This window comes from Periophthalmus magnuspinnatus, chromosome 1, assembly GCF_009829125.3.
Source record: "Periophthalmus magnuspinnatus isolate fPerMag1 chromosome 1, fPerMag1.2.pri, whole genome shotgun sequence".
NCBI classification, from domain to species: Eukaryota; Metazoa; Chordata; class Actinopteri; order Gobiiformes; family Gobiidae; genus Periophthalmus; species Periophthalmus magnuspinnatus.
The window spans coordinates 14,854,055-14,877,093 of NC_047126.1; the positions used below are offsets into that span (position 1 = coordinate 14,854,055).

The 23,039-nt window shown below is 37.2% G+C and overlaps 4 protein-coding genes across 10 annotated transcripts in view; 2 read left to right on the plus strand and 2 right to left on the minus strand.

Annotated features, from left to right (window-relative positions):
• Window positions 1-100, minus strand: part of ctnnd1 (catenin (cadherin-associated protein), delta 1) — a 36,308-nt gene extending 36,208 nt beyond the window's left edge. For 4 of the 5 annotated variants that reach the window (XM_055221761.1, XM_033969598.2, XM_033970349.2 and 1 more), the window contains exon 1: window positions 4-78. The gene's annotated coding sequence lies outside the window, so the exon portion shown is untranslated. Of the gene's footprint in view, window positions 1-3 lie in introns of all 5 variants that reach the window. The other variant, XM_033971034.2, reaches the window with a different exon arrangement.
• A 3,475-nt stretch (window positions 101-3,575) lies between these two features.
• Window positions 3,576-7,318, plus strand: LOC117377293 (zinc finger protein 91-like). 3 transcript variants are annotated; one of them, XM_033973687.2, is made up of 5 exons: window positions 3,576-3,905; window positions 4,201-4,295; window positions 4,373-4,646; window positions 5,648-5,712; window positions 5,799-7,318. In XM_033973687.2, exons 1-5 carry the CDS (start codon window positions 3,674-3,676, stop codon window positions 6,126-6,128), a joined length of 996 nt encoding a protein of 331 aa, XP_033829578.1. In that variant the 5' UTR covers window positions 3,576-3,673; the 3' UTR covers window positions 6,129-7,318. The 3 variants fall into 3 exon arrangements, with proteins under 3 accessions (XP_033829578.1, XP_033829570.1, XP_055081135.1); XM_033973679.2 differs by lacking the exons at window positions 5,648-5,712; window positions 5,799-7,318 and having other exon boundaries at window positions 4,373-5,223; XM_055225160.1 differs by lacking the exons at window positions 5,648-5,712; window positions 5,799-7,318 and having other exon boundaries at window positions 3,589-3,905; window positions 4,406-5,211.
• An 802-nt stretch (window positions 7,319-8,120) lies between these two features.
• slc43a3a (solute carrier family 43 member 3a) lies at window positions 8,121-15,970 on the plus strand. The gene is made up of 13 exons (XM_033992022.2): window positions 8,121-8,202; window positions 9,174-9,371; window positions 9,858-9,987; window positions 10,832-10,878; window positions 11,024-11,100; window positions 11,288-11,380; window positions 11,796-11,935; window positions 12,285-12,394; window positions 12,496-12,639; window positions 12,740-12,847; window positions 14,193-14,379; window positions 15,517-15,640; window positions 15,715-15,970. Exons 2-13 carry the CDS (start codon window positions 9,188-9,190, stop codon window positions 15,856-15,858), a joined length of 1,488 nt encoding a protein of 495 aa, XP_033847913.2. The 5' UTR covers window positions 8,121-8,202; window positions 9,174-9,187; the 3' UTR covers window positions 15,859-15,970.
• On the minus strand, window positions 15,851-22,744 carry LOC117375436 (uncharacterized). The gene is made up of 6 exons (XM_033971732.2): window positions 22,248-22,744; window positions 21,519-21,850; window positions 20,858-20,922; window positions 20,108-20,787; window positions 17,311-18,680; window positions 15,851-16,925 (listed from the first exon to the last, which is right to left on the minus strand). The coding sequence occupies exons 1-6, from the start codon at window positions 22,486-22,488 to the stop codon at window positions 16,305-16,307; spliced, it is 3,309 nt and encodes a 1,102-aa protein (XP_033827623.1). The 5' UTR covers window positions 22,489-22,744; the 3' UTR covers window positions 15,851-16,304.
• Between the last annotated feature and the right edge of the window lie 295 nt (window positions 22,745-23,039).

Consider the following 23,039-nt stretch of genomic DNA (forward strand, 5'->3'; position numbering starts at 1 on the left):
CACCTCCGCGATTTCCTATCCTATCTTCCTTGCGTTGTTGTTCACTTGTCTCTGCTCTTCCTCTCCGCTGGGGGCAAGAGGAGGGGGCTGTGGGCAAATACAAAAATGACAATATTACACCGACATAATTACGACCACAAAGTTTATAAGAGCTGTTTATAATTACTTTTAGTACGAGACAGTTAAGTTCAATTGTTTGTGGGTTGAAGAAACATTGACTTACTTATGATTGGATGATTAGAGTTTGGAAGTGGTGCGTGTTAAAGCTCCTCTGCTGCCCCCACGTGGTCAAAGTCTGAAAATGCGAAAACAAAAGATTGAAGAGAAGAGAGTCATTACCTGTCTCAAAATGTGGAAGTGGTGAAGGTAATCTGAAAATAACACAATTTAAACAAAACCAATACCAGAATACACGCTTTTAGTAAATTTGTAAATGTGCTAGTCTATTAAAATTCCAACAATAACTATATTTTTAACTAATAGTTGTATTTATGATGTATGTAGACCTACAATTTATACTTGTAAGTAAAAATATTCTCTATGAAAAACAAGATAGCTTGCCATACTAATACAACACTGGGCCTAGACTGCAGAAAAACAGCGTTTTCTTGAATTGTTATTGTTATAGGTACGGCTAGGCAATATGACAAAAATGCTGCTCTGTTTTCACACACAAACCCTTTCTTATCCTCATCCTGTTGATCAGCCTCCATCATGCTGTGAGTGAGTGATGGGTGATTTAATCATTCACAATGAAATGAGCTGTCAGAAGAAGCAGATAAAGGCAATATAAAGATACTATTTGTTAAGTGGGTTCTAGGGAAATTGTTTTAGGCTGTAGTTAAAGGCTATATCAAAGTGCAAGCACTAAATTATTATAAATAAGCAGAATGAACCTTAACATTTTACTGTTGTTCAGTTCAGTTCATTCTATTGCTTGTTAGGCTCAGTCATTTCTCCTTTTTAAAAAACAAGTTCATAAGGTGAGAGGAGAAAGATGCGTCAAAACGAAATAAGGAAGTCTGAGTTTAAATATTAGAAGAAGCAGAGGCTGAGCAGCAGAAGACATGTCGAGTTGTGTTTATGACAATGATCCTGAAGAGAGGGAACAAGTCGTAGGTACAATGTTAGGGAATCCTGCAGAGAGAGAAGAAACAGAGGAAAGAATCGTGATCATTTATGAAGGTTCTGAAAATACAGGTCCAAGGACTGGGGAATATACCACCCGAAATCAGAGAGATACAGCGCCACGGCAAAGTAAGTAATGCACAGTATTTAAGCTATATTTTCTGTAAATTCACATTTAAACTATACTTTTTTTTCTCAGCATGTTACAACAAGAGGTCATTCATTGCAGTTTCACTGTCTTTGAGTCTACTCTGTCATCTTTTATTGGCTGGGATCACAACTCTTGGACTGTTAAGTATGAAGATTACAACTTATATACCTACAATAGTAGTTTGTACTCATCATTTTAGATATAGCTGTAGGGCTATACTTTATATTTCTCAATTTCTCGAACTAGCCACTATTTGAGAAATTATAAAGGTGTGTAATGGGAGGGATTCAGCAACTTTTTTGGTCTGTTTCCCCAACTCATGACACCAGTCAAAAAGTGCCTTATAACTACAGATGTACAAAATAAGCCCTAAGTATTACACTCAAAGTCAGACGTAGGCATAATAACAGATACTATTGACTGTATGATCATTGCATTGATATCCACCCACCTAAAAGCTATTGAATATGTTTCATTGAACCAGGCCTCAAGCTGCAGCAAGAGAATGTGAAATGTGTACAAAAACATGATCAGTTAAACAGAGAGAGATTTGAACTTGGTGAGTGTATCTTCATCTTCATATATGTTGAGGCAATTTATACTACTTTTACTGTATTCTTACGTTTTGTCTTATGTTAAAAAATAGGTTAAATATATTTTTATTAACAGCCTATTAACACTATCTATTCTTTGATTACATCTCTGTCCACAACTACATTGTGTGCATTACAAGTGACTTTGTCCTGTGAGATAAATTAAGTTGTAGGATTCTTCCATAGGAGTAAATAGGAGTTATCTAAATTATACAAATGCTTCTTTCAGGTAATTTCTGTGAATATGGATGCAGATCGTACAACCAGAGTTTTTATTACATTTCAACTGAAAAAAAAACCTGGGAGGAGAGTCAACAGGACTGCAGAAACAGAGGCGCTGGTCTGATCATCATTGACAGCAAAGAGGAGCAGGTGATGTTCCGTTATATTAAGTGTTTTCCATAGCCTACAGATAAGGCTGTGGTGGCCCTCTTTAGATCAGAAAAAATATTTTGTGATTGTTTGTTTGTTTGTTTTTTTTATCCCAGCTAGCCACTTGTCCACCATCATACATCAAATGTAATAATAGGATGACATTTTAAAAATGCCATAATCTAACTTTTCTGGTGGGCGGTTTACCATGGAGACAAGCAGTCAAGTTTCAGGGCCGATCTATGGAGAAGTGCTCACAGTGTGAATGCATGTACTTCAAGGATTGATTGATTTATATTCTTATGTAATTATGGTCCAGCCATCTGTAATGTGAAATGTGCTCTTTCAAAATGATGACTATTGATCTGTTGCATGGATTGGGTTTTATTATCAGGAATTTGTCAGTTCTTTGAATCAGAACTACTACTGGATCGGTCTGAGAGCCACAGAGGGTATTTGGAAATGGGTGAATGGGTCCATTTTAGCCAATAAAGAAGAGTAAGTTTAACTTCTATTAAAAAGATTACAAAAATGTTAAAGTAATTCAAGTGAGACTAATCCTGTTCATATTTTTCAGGTGGGTACACTGGGACCATCCATCTGCACACAAGAACAAAAACTGCATAACAACCTATTTATACAGGACCACACATTATTGGGAAAATTATGGTTGTAACACATATTTAAAATGGATATGTGAAAAAAACACAAAGGTCTGAAAGGCTTGATTAAAAACCTCCAGAATTAACATTTTACTAAATATAAAAATAAGGAAATGAAAAATGTGATGAAATGTTGCCCACAATACAGAATACAGAAATTACAGAAATTGAAGTATGTAATTGTATGACAACTTGTATAAAATAAATAAATAAATAAATGCATATCTTCTTTCTAGTTCCTTTTTTGCTTCCATAATGACTTATTGATACTTGCCTGTTTTGAAAAATATTTTAATTGTAATATTAAAATCAGATTCCCAGATAACTTGTAAATTAAAAGATTTGAATGGCACATTATTATTATTATTATTATTATTATTATTATTATTATTATTATTATTATTATTATTATTATTATTATTATTATTATTATTATTATTATTATTATTATTATTGCATTTTGCAAAGTTGGAATTAATATTACAACTTTGCAAAATGCATCTCCATAATGAAATCTAAGATCACGATCGATCAAAAAGTGTTATATTATATTTATTTTTCAAACTGAATTGAAATCGTCCATATGACCTGTGTGGGCAGAGTATCCTCTGTTCCACTCCAGTGCAGTAGGTGGCGCCAACATCTTCACTGTGTTTTGGAAACACCGTTGTCTTCAGTTATCACTCAAACAAGAACACGGGCTAACATAAACACCTTAGACACTTTTTCCTACTGATCTTTTATCTAATTTCACTAAATCGGGGAAAATGCGTCTCGAAAAGCACACTGCTGTCGTTGCGTTTCACTCTCAGCTGTCCGCCATTTTGGAGAAGTTGATGGTTTTAGCTGTGGAGGAGATAAAGGAACTGGTGTTTGATTTTTGCGAAGAGATTAGCCAAGAGAAAACTCAAAACAAGGATCTGTACGAAAGGACGAGAGAGGACCAAGGGGAGAGTGTCTATCACTCTTCTGACTCCTTCTATATAGAGACACAGGATGGTAAGAAAGTGTAATAGTAACGTTACGTCTTTTTAATTAAAAAAAAGAAAAGAAAAAGATGGCCCTGCACAATGGGCTGAAGGGAACGAGACAAACGAATTCATCTGTGCACTATATACCATCAAGTTAGATAAAGGTGACTTCAAAAATAATAGAAAAAACGACGATATTTATGCAATAATGTTAATATATGCAAAAGGATTTTGGTCAGTGTCCATTACCTTGGGTCTGTTTTCAAAAAGAAAGCAAATAAAAGGTATCTACTAGCATTTTTTATTGTCATATTCAATTCCAGATCACAATGAACCTCAAGACCAGATGAGCCCAACAAACAGCAGAGAAGATGCAAAGGAGAAACTGTTCCCAAACACATTTTCCAACCATGACCCGGTAATTTTTACAGTGTATATTTAATTTAGTTGTTATCTCACTCATGGTCTCACTTTATTGTGTTTTGTGTGTCACAGGAAAACATGCCAACCAACTGCAAGTTTGAACAGGTTGCTACGGTTTCCAAAAATCCTTCTACCATTGAACAAAAGGAAGACTGTAGTCACGAGGAGTCCAGGCAGTCAAACTTTGAGCCTCCAGAGGACAACAAAAAACATCTTATTGATTATAACTCGCCAGACGAGTCCCAGTGTACAACATATGATGAAGATATTTCCACAAATCAAGACCACAGTCGTGATGTTGAGTTTCATATCAAACAAGAGGAAGAAACTCCAGGCTTTGAGACAGGTAGGCATATAGATCTTTATAATTCCAATGTCGAGCAAGGGATCCATTTTGATAGTTATGACACAAGACCAGAAGAGACACTGCCCTCTACTTTGGACAACGCTGGACCTATGCTGGGCATCCCTCCTTTCTCTTTACCAGATCAGCAAATGAACGCATATATTTTTAATCCAGAAAAACAATACGCAGTCCATCCTGAGCTGAGTTTGCCTCCAAGTAAGCAGGTTAAAAAGTATGAGTGTGATTTTTGCAACAAGAAGTTCTGTTATCCCAGCGACCTGAAGCATCATCGACTTTGGCACACGCGAGAGAGGAAGCATGTTTGCCAAATCTGTGGAAAAGCATTTATTACAAGATCCCATCTGCGCCGCCACGAGCTCATGCATTTAGATGTACAGCCAAGTGTGTGTCAAATATGTGGCTACAGGACTTCTCGAATGGTCTACCTGAAGGAACACATGAAAACACACAACAAGAAAACGCATGAATAAGTTGTATTTGTCTGAAATTAGTAACATTGACATTTATATATTTTATCATTTACTTTTGCCTAACAATAAAAGTACAAATTTTGTTTGTTCCAACCTTTCTTTCTTGAATTTGTCTATCAATGTCTATTGCTTTGCTATTATTTTTCTCTTCATGTTACCACAGCAAATCTTCCTAATATGTACTGATTTGCATAAACTATTCCTTCATTTAGCCACCCGATACCCACTTCTTATTTTATAGCCAATTTATTTATCTTTTGATTAATAACAAGCAACAATTTGAAAAGAATTTATAAATAAAATATAGACAGAATTTGGTGCTATGTTTTGAGGGTTTTTTCATGCATTATACGTCGACAATTGTTTGAGCATATTGTCAGAGAATTGACTACCATTTGCAAATCAGTTCAAACTGGGAGGAGGATGTACTGTGGCCCCTAAGTGAAAAAAATGCTTTCATTAATTTTCATGCATTTTGTCTAGAACTGATATTTGACATTTCTGAATTAGGAAATTGCACAAGATTTCAGATGCAGACAGGTCAGATGGTAACAGAAGCACAGCCTACTGCCCAGGTAAGCACTCATAGTGTAATCTATTTTTGCTTAATATTTGCTTTGATAAGTTGAGTCTAATTTGACTTGTTACATTTGTTTCATAGGATTTCCTTTTGGTCAATCAAGCCTCTTATGACCCACCATATAATGTGGCATTTGCTTCTTTGGACATACCAAGGCCTGCGCACACATTCCCTTATGTCCATAAAAACTGGAACAAACCAAGCAATGGCAACACTCAGACTTTACCTCAAATCAGCAAAGTGTTCAAGTGTGAGTACTGCAACAAGATGTATCGCTTTCCAAGTCTATTGAAGGCACACTATATGAAACACACACAGGATAAGCAACTGGCCTGTCGATATTGTGGCAAGCTTTTTAAATGGGAATACAGTCTGCGGCGCCATGAGAGGTCGTATTGTGGTAAATATTAGAGCGATAAACCTCACGTGACTATAGTAAGACTAGTTTTTTTTATCTTGTCTTATCTGAAAATACTCAAGCATGCATGACAATAACCATGTTTGGATAGCTGTGTAACGCTCATAAAAGGTCATGAAACTGTAAGAATTACCATGTACTCTGAACAGCTTCAGGAATGACTTTGAGACCACTTGCCTTAGCCCCATACTCCACATGCAAATAATTCTAAGCACTGCACTTTGGAAATCTCCCACAGCAAAATACAGGGGTGGACAATGTGCTGCAAAAATTCATACTACAATTTTCTCAGAGCCTATATTGCTATTTGTTTTCTTTTGTTTGCACTAAACTGTCATTGGTTAAATGTATCTGTCACTCACTCAGAGCTGTGGGGTGTCTGTGTTTGAGCTTAGAGCTGCATAAATCAAAGACAAATTGAATCTCAGTAATAGGATATGACCAAAATAACATTGTCACATGGATCAGATCATAGTTCGATCTTCATCATCATGTCCACCAGCCCTCACTCTCAATCATTTTATGCTTAAATTGTATTTCTGGAGGACGCAACGTTAACTTCGTGTCCAATATATCCCTGACACTAAAGTCAGTGGTCACAATGTTGTTCCTGATTCATAGATAGGCACAATCCACGTTTGAAGTTTGTTTCCATTTCATTTTTACAATTTGTATGTTTATATTCTATAATTTTATAAATTCAAAACCAGAGAATGTTACTGCAAAATAAATGTTCAAAATATGGATTTTTATTTTTTTTCTTGTTATTCTTTCATATATTGTAAGGGAGCCTACCAAAACGGCTCTGATCAAATAAGAGTTTTCTTTGGGAACACTTTTTAAAATGCACACAAAACAAAGGTCTGACAAATTAATGAGACATCTCAGCTACATGGCCGAAACCAATTGGCAGAGATTTTTATCATGAAAAAAACCTGGTTGCTTTCTCAGCTATAAATCGCATTGTGTCTGATTTAGTCAGAGAGGTCATTCACATCAAACTGTCAAGCAACTTATGTAGCTTCACAACCAAATACTATTGAATTAGATTAAAGTGTGTTGTGTGATTGTTTCTGTATATTTTGTTGTTGTTATTAATGTAAATGTGATCCTCTGTTTATATGGAATACAAATCTGCGGTTGTAATAGCTTTATTTAAATTAAATATAAGTTATCAATTTTCTTTTTTCTTTTTTTTTTTTTGTAATGATAATATAAATGTTAATCCAACTGTGAATGCTTTGCCTTTTCATAAATTCAAAAGCCGTTATGTAAAGAAGGCTATGTACTTCTGCTGATAAATAATTTTATACATATATATATTTTTTGTAATATTACAACATTACAACATTACTTTTCAGATAGATGTCAGTAGACTCCTAGATGCTCAAAACAATGTGGAGGGTTTGCAGGCTCGATTGAACACTAATAGGTTTCTATTGGAACATGTTAAAATATTTTTGAATTTTACAATAGGTATATAAAACTGTCTGGATGGTCTAAATAATGTTTAAAATAATTCTTACTTACAAATAAATATATAGGATGATAAATATCCAATAGGATTCTGATATTGTCCAACAGGATTAAAATATCCAGTAGGATTGAGGATTGTGAGAGGAATGCTGTAGGATTTTTTTTATTTATTTATTTATTTTATTTTATTTTTTTTATTCCAAATTGTAATCTCAGGTGCAAAGTTTGTTTTTATGTAATATGGGCTAGTTAATTGGGAAAAGAAAAAAATGCTTACTCTTTCTTGTCACTGAGCCTACTAACATATATTTGTTTAACGCTAAAGCGCACATCACCAATAGGGTAATAACCAGTTATTTTAAGTATTACACACTGTACAGCCTCTATCAGCTAGAATTACAACCACAGACAAATGAATAACTGTCCTGGATATTTATATACGAACGTGTGTTCCCCTGCGCCCTGCCCACCTGTAGCCCACAGATTAGACTGTCCCACAGCGCAGAGGGACAGAGACACGTGACGATGCGCATCTCTGCGCCTCTTTATGTTTCTATCAACTCGTCAAATGCGGAGAAGTTTGTGAACTTGGTGAGTAGCTCTTATTGTACATACTGCGTTTATTTACGTTATTGTGAAGTTGAGGTAATTGTTTGTTTTTCAGTCTAGGTTTAGAGATTATGCTCACATCATTTAATGTTAACGGTTTGAGGAAATTGTGCTAATCTGACGGTTATGCATAAAGTAAAAGTGCTAATAGGCTGTGTAAAATGAGCCATACAGGATATAAAAAAATATTCTATAGAGAGCGTCAAATCAAATGTTTTTTAGCCCACAATTTCCCTCAGAAATTTGCTTCAACCGTTTTTTAATCCCCAAATTAAAACATGAAGATGTGTGCAAATAAATAAATACGTATCATTTTTTGAATGTTTCTGGGGCAGCTGCACTTGGCTGCGCGTCCACATTGTGCCATGTGTCAATGTAGATTAGGAATAATCTGGATTAGAGTAACGGCTGCACCGCCTGCCGTCCATGTGGGACTTCACACGGCATAGTCCTCTCACCTGGCAATAATGACTCATATAAAGCTACACAACAGCTTTTGAATAATCAGCCCACTCTCACATAAGGGTCACTCAGGGTCACTAGTCTATTATATTTATCTATTCATTTGCAGGCTGTATGTCGACACTTTTGATTTTGTAAACCTACTTGACCTGTTTGACTTTCTACCAGACCCACTTCATTTTGGAGAACTGTAGATATTTCTGAAGGATGTTTTTTTTTTTCTTCTATCAGCCTCTCAAGTATATAGTTAAGTGCACACAACAATTTAAAGAGCAGAAGAATAGGCTACACTTTCAGATAGCATAGGCCAAAGTAACAAGGGTTATTATCTAGAACAGAAAATATTAGCCACGCTTTAGACGGATCTTTCTTCAACTTTATCTAATTTGAGTTTAGTTCTAGTCCGATTGTGAGATGCACCATATATTATACACTAGGGACTATACAATTACAAGACAAAACTAAAATCTGACCATTACTAAAATTTGAAGCAGACCAGGAGACCATGATGGGATCTGATGGAGGTACAAAGCCACGTTACTTGTTCACCCTGGCCTCTGGGATGGTGGAATGCCTGTGTTTTGCTGGAGTACTTTTTGGATGGGCCTCTTTGGTGTTTGTGCTCAAAGATGATGGATACTTTTATCAATACTGTGAAGGGGGTCAGAACAGCACTTCATTGGTTCCAGGTAAAACTCTTTTCAGATCTTAAAATATACAACTGGCAACTAACAACACAATTTGTAATAATCAGATGTCACAATTCGGTGATTGTTTGGTCCTAAATGTTGTCTTTTTTGCAGCCTTGGTTTAAATTCTACCCATTGTTTTTAGAATGATGAAAATTTGGACCATTACTATAACAAGTTACAATTTAAAACACAATATCATGATTTTACTTATATTTTCCAAACAGGGGTCAGTTTAACTACAAACTAGCGTATTATTATTTAAATGCTGTGAGTGAGGGTCCCAGCTTGTTTGAATGGTTATTTTGAGGAACTCATGCAGACTGCAATATCTTTTACATTCAAAAGAGAGCTGGTAATTCATTGCCATTTATATTGTAGATAATTGAAAATATAGTCTATATATCATCACAATGTCTCTTTTTGGCATCAGCACTTCTACAGTATACTTGTTTGTATTTGTTTTAAGTTGTATCAATTTTTCAGACTGTAGTCGACAGGATGAGCAGTTCGCCTTGGTGTTTACCATTGCATCTTTCCTCAATAACTTCATGACCTTCACAAATGGATATATTTTTGACCGCTTTGGTACAACAGTAACCAGACTTCTGGGAATGTGAGTGTGACCTTATTTTATTCATAAAATGTAATAGTTATTTTTGAAAGTTCCAGAAATACATTTGGGAAATGTCATACTAGGGCTACAACAATTACACATTAGAATTTTGCATGACCCCATCTGACCCCGTGTGCAGATACTGTTGCTTAGAAATCAGAATTTGTTTTTAGAAAACATCTCCAAATGCATAACATTAAAACACTAGAGTCATGCAAACTCTTAATACATATTTTAGGTGATTTTAAGCATGGCTGACTACATTTTAGGCTATATTTAATCACATATAAAATATAAGTATGAAAGAAAATGTCTAAAATATATTGTAACCCTGAAGAAGATAAAACAGTGGATTCATTCCAGTATGTATTTCTTCCTGATCCTCAAAGTGTTTTTGTTTGACTAATTCTAAGAAAAGCTGATTTGTAACATTTGTATATATTGATAGTTGTGGACACAGAAAACCAGATATGGTTATTAGTGTGAAGTCACACTGGTAAAAGAGGTTAGTGGGCCAGGTTTATAATATGTTACTCAGTTAACCTTTACCTGCATTTTGTTTCTTTTAAATTTGGGAAATATTTTCTACTCCATTCAATAAATTTTAAAAAGCATTTTGTCCAATCAGAAATATTGTTGGATGGATGAGTGCCCACATTTTTATTCAGTAATGACACTGTGATAAAACACATGTGTTTGAGTCTATTTAGAGTCCATTAAGTCCAAAAGAGGATAGGAATTTAATATTGAATATGTCATCAATTATTTCAACACATGAGTAGCTATGAGTAATCTAATCAGTCAATGCGGCCTACTCTAAACTAGGTCCTTTGTTTTGCTACAGATTTTTGTATACAACTGGCACTCTGCTTGTGGCATTCTCTAGTGCTGGTAAGTGTATTACTGCAGTTTCTCTATTTTTTATACATGCATTGTCTCTCATTCGAATTTGCACATCATACTTATTCAAGTACACAAAATGCAAACTGCTTGCTGTTATAGCTCATAAATAAAATTATGTCCTCTTTTCACAAAGCACTTTCCGAGATGCTTTTCCTGGCCATGTCCTGCATTGGTGTAGGGGGGATTCTGCTGCTCATGACAAACATGCAGGTGACTAGGAGTGGGCGACGTTATGGCTTTCTTTAGCATAAATCTTTATTTGTATTGTTATGGAAGAACTAGAACTAGAACTATGTACTTAGTCCTTGCAGTGATATTTGGTACAAAATTGTTTTATTCTAATTATAATTTATTGTAAATGCATTAATATCGTAATGCCATTTTAATGTGCTTGTAGGTGGGTAACCTGTTTGCTGGTCATCGCTCCACTATCATCACTTTGTACAATGGTGCATTCGACTCCTCATCCGCTGTTTTTCTGATTTTTAAGGTAACATAATTTTAAAAATACTCTGATCTGACATTATCACTACTTATGTAAACTACACTATGCACTTATAGATATTGACCAGTATAGACACGAAAGCATTTGTGCAGTACATATGCTTGTAAAGCTTACTTAACCAGTTATTGGTCTTAATGCTATGTCTCTTAGAAGGTTCTCATTACAAATATGCATTTTGTGTGTGTGTGTGTGTGTGTGTGTGTGTGTATATGTATGTATGTATGTATATATATATATATATATATATATATATATATATATATATATATATATATATATATATATATATATATATATATATATATATATATATATATATATATATATATATATATATATATATATATATATATATATATATATATATATATAAAATATGTTTTTTTATTTATTTTTTCAGATTTTATATGAACAAGGAGTCTCCCTACGCACCTCCTTTCTAGCTTTGTCTCTATGCAGCATCCTTCACCTCACAAGAACCTTTTTATTGATGCCCAGATCTCACATCCCCTACCCTTTACCAGAGCTGTACACCTATGGGTGAGTCAATATAAAATAAACAGCAAAAAGGCTTTAAATATTTCAAATTCATTATGAGCTACTGAATCAACCAACAATGGCATAAAGAAAGGCATCTGGCATAAAATCTATACCATGTTGTTGCACACAACAAGTCACTGCAGGCTACAGTACACCTAGAAAAACATCAAAATTAGAAAAAGAACTGATATGTTTATTTGATTCTCCTTTCTATTGATTAAACATAAAGTAATACTAATAATTCATATCATACTGTATCTCATTAAAAATACTGTACTCACTTAAAGGCCGTTTTTAACTTTTGAAAACCAAAGTGTGTCACTACCCTCATCTTGACCGTGCTTTTCAGGAACTTGACTTGGGGAAAGGCGAATTCTTACAATGTTGAAAAGTCTGAGCAGATTACAGAAGACACATCTAAAAAGGAGTATGAAGCAGACAGCACATTCCCACAACAAGGTTACTTATGTTTTATTTGAGCAGTCCTCTCCAGATGTGCAGTAAGTCTTAACAAAATATCCCTTTCTACTTCTGACATTTCTTTTTCATATTTATTTCAGCTCGGAGTTTCCAAAGTTGTGTTTTATCCTGGGTTTTCTTCTGGCACCTGCTGTGGTTATCTGTCATGCAGCTCAGACACTACCTCTTCATTGGAACACTTAACCCCATGATAAGTCGACTGGCCAACAATGACCCGGGTTTAGGTAACTAATTAAAAAAAAAAACTGTCTTCCCTTAATAAGTCATGGAACTGGTGGCATTGTGCAGTGACACTAAATGTGTCTGTTGGTTTGTTTTTTGCAGTGAGTAAATACACCAATGCATTTGCCATGACGCAGCTCTGCGGGGTGCTGTGTGCTCCCTGGAACGGCCTCATCATGGACAGGAACAAGGGGAAGCCTCTAGCTCCTGGTAAAATACTATAATATCAGTGCGTCTTATGTATTTATAGATTTTATTTGTCCTCATTGGTTCTCTGTATCTGACCCAACCTTCAAAAAGTGCATGTGTACAAAATGTAGTAGGAGCACAGCCCATCTTCAGGCATTAGCTGCGCATCTATGGTCATGAGTACTTAGCTGTATGACAAGTCAACTATGCATGTTTTGGGTTATGTAAACTAATGAATTAAAGCTTTTCATTGTAGCCCAACTTCACCAATCAACAAAAAGAATAAATCTCCAAATAGGTAGTCAGAACAATTGAGCCCAAGAACTGCACTGTAGACTGCATCTGACAGGTTGCCTCAGCATCACTGAAGGATGGATGAAAAGCAGAGGACAAATTTACAATAATTAAATCACACAAATGAATGAAGAAGTCCAAGGTCTTACTCAAAGGCACATTGACGTTCTAGTTGGATTTGACCTACCAGCTCTTCAGTTACAGGACAACTTACCATCTGAGCTGCGTTTACAATACACCTTTATGTAAAATGCAGGGTGTCCATAAAGTCTCTTTACAATTGAAAAAATATTACAAAGGCAATTGATAAGGTATCTTAATCAGACTTGTTCTATTGTACTCTGTTGTGTTTTAACATCATTTTATACACCTGTATATGGGCACCATTAGTCGCGCGAAGTACATCAAGACAGCACTCGATTTCTTGTCATGTTGGCTGTAGAATAGCCTTATCAGTGGTCGCAATTGCATTTGTTTTCTTTTGCTTTTCAGTAATGTCCTGTATCTTTGTTCAAGACACAATGTCTTTAACATAGCCCCATAGAAAGATGTTCCTTGGATGTTCTTGGTCACCCACTTCTCTTTTTATCTAACACTGTCCCGTCTCCATAAATTTCTTGTGGCATGGATGAATTGACAGACGTGATGGTGGATTTCTTCCATGATTTGTTCTGCAGTTACATTTAGTCTGCATATCCGATTTTGTCTCAGCAAACCATAATACACATTGTGCCTTCTCTTGAGGAGTAACAATTTCTTAGGCATTCATTGAAAAGGATGCCTCTTTAATCAGCAGGATGGCTGACATATACAAATGCAATGTGATTATTTATTTTTATTTTTTTTATAACCAGAGTACAATAGAACAAATATAATTAATATATCTTATCAATTGCCTTTGTGGTTACATTTTTTTTAATTGTAAAGAGACTTTAAGGACACCCGGTATATCTTTTACTGGCATAGGTCAAATTAAGAACCATATAAATAGATACATGATAAGAAACAGTAGGACTCACCAATAAACTCCTGTGTGGCATATTTGCTTCTAACCCCAGTTGTGTTGACTCAGGTGAGACTGAGCAGGAGGCGGACCTGCGTTCCTCTGTGCTCTCCCTGTTCCTCACGGCTCTTCAGTGTTTGTGCTTCTCAGTCTGTGCCTCTGTCCCTGTCCTCCCGCTGCAGTACCTCACATTTGCTCTGCAAGTCCTCAACCGGTCCTTCCTCTACGGGGGAAATGCCGCCTTTATCAGTATAGCGTAAGTCACCTGCGTTACCTGGTGCATACAATTGACTTGTACTGTATGAGTTAGAGGTGAAGGATGTATCGCAATAATTATTTTGGAGATATGCAAAATGACAAAATTGTCCTAAAAAAGAGATGCATTTTTTTCAGTTTTGTGATTACAGGCTCCATGTTGAATGGACTTACCCTTGACCACTAAAAGATATACATTGTTTTGAACTGGTGCTTATCATATAGCAATCCCTAAATAATTTTTTTCTTAAACAATACCACATTTATTCTACTCATACTAGAGGCTCATTAGGAAACAAATGCCATCTATAGGTTGCTAAGATTAATTCATTAATTAGATGTAAATCAGTTGGTAAATACTGTATTTTTGTCAAGCTTGAGCCATGTGAAAACATGAAGATAGGCCATCATTTTTAGTTTATTGTGTATTAATTTTTGTAAAATGAGGATTCATAGTGCTCTGACATTGTTTATAACTGTAATTATGTAAAGTCTAAGTGCATGCGTGCATACAGTGAGAATAAACCTTAAGTCCTAAAACAAAGCCAAAATGCCAGTCAGTACATGGGTTATTACCATGCAATTCATGAGCCGTGATGCTAGAGATGGCAGACTAAAATTGTATGTAAAAAAGCAGTCCAGCTATGAGTATAAAAAGTAGATAAAAGGTATTTTGGTTAAAAACATGAAACTATGGAATAAATAGTTAGACTGAAACTGTGCAAATAAAGCTAAGCAGTAAACAGGAATGTCAAATTGAAATGTTTACTGTGCATGATGTTTTATTGCATGACTGTGGAATAAGAATCAACTGTAAAAACTGAAACGCTGAAAATACATGATTGTATTAATAAATATGGCAGAGGCGAGGCAAAGAGAAACTTCAGTTCTGTGTTTTACCTCAACATTTAATCTGCCAAACAGGCCCAGAACCTGTTACACATATAAAAATTGTCAAGAACAGGACATGTGCAGTAAAAGAACACAGGAATCTCACTTGACACAGTATACTAATAGACATATATAAAACTAAAACAATATAATTTCTTAATGGTAGCTTATTTTTAATTCTATGTAGTGGTTAGCATGATTATAAGCATGGCTCATATTAACACTAACACCTCAAGTTTTTTTTTAGATTTCCAGCCTGCCACTTTGGGAAGCTGTATGGACTAGTGATGTCATTGTCCGCGATCGTGTCCTTACTGCAGTATCCATGCTTTGCTTTGGTCAAAGGGATTTTAGGTGGAGAGCCACTTTATGTGAGTAACTAGACAGTAATAAACTACACATTTTTGAGATGCAATATCTAATACAGTAATTTTGTATATTCCAGGTCAACATTGCTCTGACCATCCTCACTCTACTGACTTTCATTCACCCCATCAACGTCTACTTTCAGTGCAGAAGATCAGCACAAAAGAAGACAGACCAAGCTGAAGTTGATCAAGACACAGTTTTAGCGGAGGCTACATTTTAAATCATTTTATTCCAAAATTTGATTTTTTTTTTTTTAAAGTGAACTTACATTTTATATTGAGATGCCTTGTTCCTGGTGATGCAATTTCAACATAAAAAGTTGCAGTATTGTTTTTAGTTCTTTGATTTGCTGACTTAAAAAAATGGGGTAAAAAGAAAGCAAAGACACAGTGCTGACAACAGTATTATATTGATGCAACATGACTGACATGACATACCAAATCCAATTCTGTATTATGAGTGTCTAATACAAATTGGGCAACAATCAGTGCTTAAATGTCTGATTTGTAATACATTCAATCGGATTAACCTTATGGTCAACTTCTACAACCATCAAAAAGAAGTATCAAATAACTACAACATAAAGTGATATAAGTGAATAGTAAAAAGATACACAGTTAAGGCCAAGTACATAAATCTCCATAAAAAGGCAAGTATAAACACAGATTAATACAGTTTAAGTTTAGTTTTGTGTATGTTGTTGTGATGTAGAAACAAAATTGCATCCAAATTCTCTGGAGGGATGTTGGACCTTTTTCCTTTTGATGTTCCCGTTCCTTCTTGTAAATATCCCTGTGTCACGTTCCCGGCTACTGCTGGGGCTGCGAGATAGGCCTGTGCCACCGCGGCCAGTAGGGGCAGCTGCATTGTTTTGCTCCTCCACCACTGCAGAGGCTCCACACCTGGAGACGCCCCATTATCCGACCGGAAAACGTTAATTTCCAACTCTACAGACTCCTCCACAGACTTCTGCTTGCTCCTATTTCCGGTGCTGTACAAGTCTCCAAGTAAAAACTCCATCCCGGACAGCCCATCTTCAGGTGGAGGCTCCACCCATTCACTGTCGTTGGGATCGATATCGCTCCCCTCAGAGTCGTCAATGTCACGAAAGTTGATTGGCTGACAGTCCTTGAGTCGCTTGCTCCTTCGCCTGGACTCCTCGGGTGTTGAGGGGGAGGGGCTTCTCTTGTTCTGTTGGTGTGGTTTCCTTAAACGAGTTTTATTTTGGCCGTCATTTGAAATCCTAACAGCCTCATTTTTCAGCCACTGAAATGTGTCACTCTGCTCCTGAAAAATAGGCATGAAAATAATGTCATATCATACAATATACTGTAAAATGGGTTTCCAGATAACTTAACTTTCAGTAACTAAAGCAACACTAATTTTCACCTACATGATTCCATAAATATCTTCTGGTTTTACACAACTTATTCCAATGGTTATAACAAATAGAGTTGTGCCAATATATCTATATATTGTGATACATACCGGTAATGTTTTCATTCAATATTGATTATGAATCATAAAATATCATAACATTTATCAATTATTGCATGTATTGCCACATTATTGTAATTGTGAGGGACCCTATGATTCCCAGCCCTAATGACCAACACATAAATTATTAAAGTAGGCAAAAGCCTTGATACTATAAAACTGTATATGCACTCACCTTTTCAGACATGAACCCAAGTCCATGAAACTGGGGGTCCAGGGCACAGGCAACGTTGAGGACCCTGTTGACAGTGGGAGTGTCATACCAGTGGCTCAGGTTGTACCTCATCATTGTCTTGGCTTCTTTTAGGATGGGTGAGTCTCCAGGACGGGTCACAAGATGGCGGGTGAGCAGGCCCGTGAGAATGGGTTTAATCAGCGACAAGCGTGGGAACTCCTCTTTGGCCAAAGTCTGACACGCCACATCCAGAGGTTTTAGGACAAGACACAAATCCTCAACAACTTTCCATTCAGTGCGTAGATACTGGCTATTTGCTGTTGAATTGGCAGATGATTCAGAATTTGTATCTTCTCTAAGCTTATTTAGAATATCCCGCAGTAGGGCTTTATGTTTTAGTAGTGTGTTTAGTAGTAGATAGACCTTATTCCATGTTGGTCGGCTATGGACCCATATTTTCACTTCCACTTGCTCTTCATTGGTCATTCCTTGCAACAGATGATCAGCAAAGGTTTCACTGTTGGCTCCAGTTTGAATTGGCTCCACAAAAAGTCCAGCCAGAATATTTTTAAATTTGCTCAGGACTTTGGAAATAGCATTCATTGAAATTAATTCATCAATACAGCTTTGCACTGCTGTGAAAAAGCATGGGACAGATGGTAGACCCTCAATAGTTTGGTTTTCCACACTGTTTTCTTGTTCCACTGGTGATGTTGAATCATCTCGTTCCAAAAATGTAGTTGAATTTGGATGTGTGTTGCTCCCGCTTGCTTCCCCAGAATTATTGCTCATCATTGGGACTGCTCGAATATCGTTCCACCCTTCTCCTCCCAACACGGTCAGATTAGCTTGTGATATGCCCCAATCTTCTGCCATGGTTCTAATTTGGGACTCCACTGCTTTTAGGTTCAATCCAGATTTGGAGAGTTTCTGAGATGCCAAGGCGCGATTGTGATTGTTGAAGTTTGCATCTATGTAGTGGACCCAGAGAGAAAGGTACATCTCTGTGTTGCCCTGCCACGTATGAAACCAAACATCTACGCTGAAGTTGACTAAATGCGGGACGTCTTTTTTGCGCCTGTTTCGTTCAGTCTCTAATGGAGCCGTGTGATCCATAGTGTCTGCCTTGATTCGGAGCATCTGTGCTATATTTGTTTTTCCTTTGGCATGCAAGTCTTTGAGCAAGTAGTCCAGCTTGGTTTTTGAGGGCAGATCAAGTTTGTGGGGGAGAAGAGTGTTGATTAAATGTTGAAAACCTTTTCCTCGTACTAAAGAAGGAGGCTGGAGATCCATAATCAGGAAATACAGAATGTTGTCCGTCAAATTGAGCGAGGATGCTGGTGTAGGTGGTAGGACAGCAGCACGCTGAACTGTAACAAAACAAAACAAAAACACACATTAGAAGTAAAACCATTTTGTTAGTTCCAATTGGCTTATTTTACTTTCCATGGAGATATTATCGCTTTCTACAGTATGATATTAAACTTAATTAAATTCACTAAAAACATGCATTCTCTACATATATAGCCTGTAACGTCACAAAGTTTAATGGAACAGTGTGGACAATTCTTTTACAATAAAAAGCAAAATACATCTCCATGGACACAACTTAGAAACATTTAAAATTCAGGACTTTTCTAACTGTTCAACACATTCAAAAATAATGCCCACTGGTAAATGGGGTTTCACTCGATATAGCCCAATAAGATGGGCTAATCTTTTTTTTTTCCAAGATTTCGACTTGAAATGCTGCGGTGACATTAGCTCGATCGACTCTTCGCCATTATGTGTCTCCAACAGGAAGGACCACGACAAAGCAATTCAACTAGGTACATCGAAAATACTGGACCAGAGTCAAAAACATTGGGATAGTGGTGGATTGAGCGGCTCAGTAGTTTGAACCCTTGAGTAGCTTTCTGAAATAAATGAAACAAGTGCGTCTAGCATATACTCTGTTAAATTGCAACGATGTTTTTTCAACATGCACGTGTCTCATGCATAAAAACAATGTTCCGTGAAAAAAAAGCCTAACAAAACTGTCAACTGTTTGCCCAAGTTAACATTTTTAACACAGTTTATATTGTGTGTGTTTGTAAGAGGCTTTTGCCTTTTTAAGTTGACCGATGTGTAAAATAGTCATACCTTGCGCGTCGCGCGCGGGGTTCTTGCCCCGAGTTGAATCCAATTGATTCGAGGTCTTAGAGGTGGAGGCGGTGGGATTCTTTGAAATACATTTAACTATGTCCGGGAATATCGGTGGCAGAGAAGAGTTGCCTGGTTGAACGTCATGTTTTCGCCTGAGATGATCCATAAGGTTAGATGTGCTGCTGCAAGCGTACTTCAGGGATTGATTACAAATGAGACACAGTGCATGCGTCTTATCCAGTTGCCCATCATTGTTCACTAAAAAACCGAAATATTTCCAAACTTTCGACCTGTGGCGCTGCGGGGAGAGCAGCAACTCAATCGGCTCATCCTTCGGCTCAACCTTCGCCATGTGTTTACCGCACAGGGCCACACAACAATAAAAAACTCTAAGTTTAAAAATGGTCCACGTGCCAAAAAATAAGCAGCGCGGCGATTTTACCCGATCAAATAACTACATGAAACACGTTAAGTGTGTTTAGTATGTATAGGCCTACTCGCTCCTGCCGACACACTGCACCGAAGAATTTACAACGTGCACAAGAGCCACCAGCGCGCCCCCTTCCCCCGGGCCAGAGGACCTATGTATTGCGCAACGCGTTGCGCATACAGATGCCTATTTAGTACCAAAGGGAAAGAAACGTGATCGTACCTGTACTTGGCCGCAGACTGCTAGTACTGGTGCTCTCTCGTGGTTTGATGTGATGTTTGACCATCATGTGACTCTTTATTTCATAAACTCCCCCGTTGCCACAGCCAACGAGATCTCCACAGAGTTTACATATTGCTGTCGACCTGTCCAGTGGGCGTCCGGTGTGATCAGGCTCAAACCCAAAGAAGTACCACAAGCTACCGTCACCAGATGTCGGGGGGTGGGGGTGATCAGGGTTACTCACTAGTCTTTCTGTACCCGGCAAAAAGTGGTACTTGTTTTCGTAAGGATGTGGGAAGTACCCCAGGGAGGACGATGGTGCTGCAGGGGAACTATGTTCAATACTTCCACCAGTATTGATGCTCGTCACTTCACTGATTATTGGCATAGGACTTTGAGACTGGCTGTGATCAGACCAAAGCGAGGAGCTGCTGGGTTCTGGAAGTGCAGAGAACTGGATGTCCTGTAGAGGGCGCAAAAATGACTCCTTGTCTCCAACTTGACACTTCATATTTTCACCAGTGTGTTCAAGACCCATCAGAGAGGCGTAATCTCTACCAACCCAGACTTTGAGCTCATCCCCTTCTGAGATTGGCTGGGACACTTTATAATAGATTTTACGGAAAAACTGGAAGACTGTCAGATTTTGTTCATCCTCACAGCTGGTGAATGTCACAAACCTGAAAAAAGTGGAAAGTAAATAAACATAAAGAAATTAAGCAAATGAAATGCTGGAAAGGTAATACCCACCTCATCCAGTTGGATTTGTTTGGGTCTGAGCCATCAACAAATATGAAAGACGTTTCATCCCTGATCTAAAAATGGAAGCAAAAGAAATTATGCACATTTATAATCAGAATCAGAATCAGAATCAGAAGACTTTTATTGCCATAGTCTGTGAACACAGTTCACAAACTAGGAACTTGATTCGGTGAAAAAGTGCAACATAAACACACTGAATAAATACAAATAAAAACATAATAACAACATAATAACAGATTTTTGTACCTGATTACCGGTGTGTGATTGGATTAGAGGTGGGAGATATGGCCAAAAATTGATATCACAAGTCTAGCTCACTATTTAGATTGTTAGTTTAATAGATTTACCTTTTAAGAGATAATATAATCTGCTTATGTGAGTCCAGACACTGATTGGTTAAATCTGAGTCACTCATTTAAAGCACGATGGAAGTTGGCCAATAGGAGGAGAGGGTGGGGAAAAGTAGACAATAGACAGCAGGCATCTCTGTATAAATGTGTATAGACCTGCTTTAAAAATAAATTTACTGAATCAATAAATGACAAGAAATCCAAATTGGCAGCTGATTATCAGAGGGTCAAATCACAATTCAACTTAATATTGCAATTCTGCCTAGTAACTACCCCTTTACTGAATACTGTATACTTACAGCCCATGCATATGTGAGATTGTCTGGAAGATGTCCTTTGCTTAGTTCACCCATGTAGGGTCCAAACATTGTTCCGAGTTGCAGTTGACACCTGGCATACACCTTCATGTCTCTGGTGTAGCTCTCAGATGAGGGACTGGACAGGTGTGCTCTTGAGTATTCTGAGAGGCACAGGCAGGAGGGCAGGGATAATGCAGCTCGGGATGGTCCACCATGGATCCAGGGATCTCCAGGAGGAAGCACAGCATCTGGCACATAGTTCTGGTTTGTATCAGCTTGGGCACTTAAAGACTGAAGCTCATGGATCAGCTCCTCGTGGCTTTGTTCAAGACCTAAAAAACACACAAAGAAGTTTTATATAAAGCCATTTACACAATTACACAAATCTTACAACTCAAGCCTTTTACAGTATTACAAACTTGTGTTCCTGTTTCTTTTGTAATGGCTCTTTTATAAATCAGCTGTTATCTTTGTGCATGCAATTCTGACTATCTACTATTGATCCCTTACTATTGATCCAAATCTTGTCTGCACCCGCTCCATCCATCTTTGTTCCCATTCAATTGCAAGCTGATGCAGCCAGTTGTGCATGTAAAATTGAGCATAGGCTATAGTTAATTTGGGGTCTTTGATATTTTCAACACATTGTTCATAATAAATGAAGACCTTGTTGACAAAAGCATATCAGTTTAATTACCTGAGGTATCTAAAGTCCTTTCATTCAAATACCTTGAGTTTCCGGTCCAATTCCCAGCGAGGCAGAGAACGGTGTATTAGCTACTTCTGCACGATGGCGCCGTTTCAGATGACTTCTCAGGTTAGTTGTATTCCCTCCTTTTGCAAGCACAATCTTGCGACATAAACGACAAATGACTTCGTCTGATCTGAGGGGAAACCCATTTTCGTCTGCTCTGAAGCCAAAGTACATCCACACGACGGATTTGCTTCTTGGTTTTCCAATTAGGTCCATCTTTCTGTTTTTGTCGCAAAACTCAATGCTACGGCTATGCAGAACATGTACAAGAACAAGCTGCAGACTCGCTCTATCAACAGCAGACTAGCCCTCTACAGTAGAAAAACGAATCCTCCTGAAGTTCAATTACCGTTTAATCTTCAGTATAGCCCGTTTAGATGAATTTCATCTACGTTATTGATTGTTAGATTGATTTTGCAACGTATTTCTATGGAGCCATCGTCGTCATTACACTGCGACCTAGAGGGTTGCCAGATTTTAAATTGAAATGTAAAATGTTGACGCAAAATGGTTAATCGTATCATAAAGTACTGCAAAGGTATTTGCATATTATTATCACAACACTTGTATTATGTGTTGTAGTCTAGCTAAATATACGTGAGTCAATATTGTGATTGTCAAAGCTTCGGGCAGCTCGGGCCCCTGCAGAAAGGGGGTGCGATGTCCTTTACTGTTAGGATTTTTACACCCCCTTCCTCACCGCCCCGTGCGTGTGGTCTTGGCAACTATTTTTGCATGCAAGTATTAATAACTTGTGGCGTTTAATT

Bases quoted from the DNA above. Each gene is read 5' to 3' on its own strand.
- LOC117375436 (XM_033971732.2), bottom strand. From the start codon at position 22,488: ATGGACCTAATTGGAAAACCAAGAAGCAAATCCGTCGTGTGGATGTAC. The intron at 21,851-22,247 runs GTATTTGAATGA...TGTGTTTTTTAG, and splicing joins AATTGGACCGGAAACTCAAG to GTCTTGAACAAAGCCACGAG. The intron at 16,926-17,310 runs GTGAGTGCATAT...CCTATTTTTCAG, and splicing joins TTGGGTTCATGTCTGAAAAG to GAGCAGAGTGACACATTTCA.
- slc43a3a (XM_033992022.2), top strand. From the start codon at position 9,188: ATGATGGGATCTGATGGAGGTACAAAGCCACGTTACTTGTTCACCCTG. The intron at 9,988-10,831 runs GTGAGTGTGACC...GTTTTGCTACAG, and splicing joins GTAACCAGACTTCTGGGAAT to ATTTTTGTATACAACTGGCA. The intron at 14,380-15,516 runs GTAAGTCACCTG...GTTTTTTTTTAG, and splicing joins GCCGCCTTTATCAGTATAGC to ATTTCCAGCCTGCCACTTTG.
- LOC117377293 (XM_033973679.2), top strand. From the start codon at position 3,674: ATGCGTCTCGAAAAGCACACTGCTGTCGTTGCGTTTCACTCTCAGCTG. The intron at 3,906-4,200 runs GTAAGAAAGTGT...ATTCAATTCCAG, and splicing joins CTATATAGAGACACAGGATG to ATCACAATGAACCTCAAGAC. The intron at 4,296-4,372 runs GTAATTTTTACA...TGTGTGTCACAG, and splicing joins CATTTTCCAACCATGACCCG to GAAAACATGCCAACCAACTG.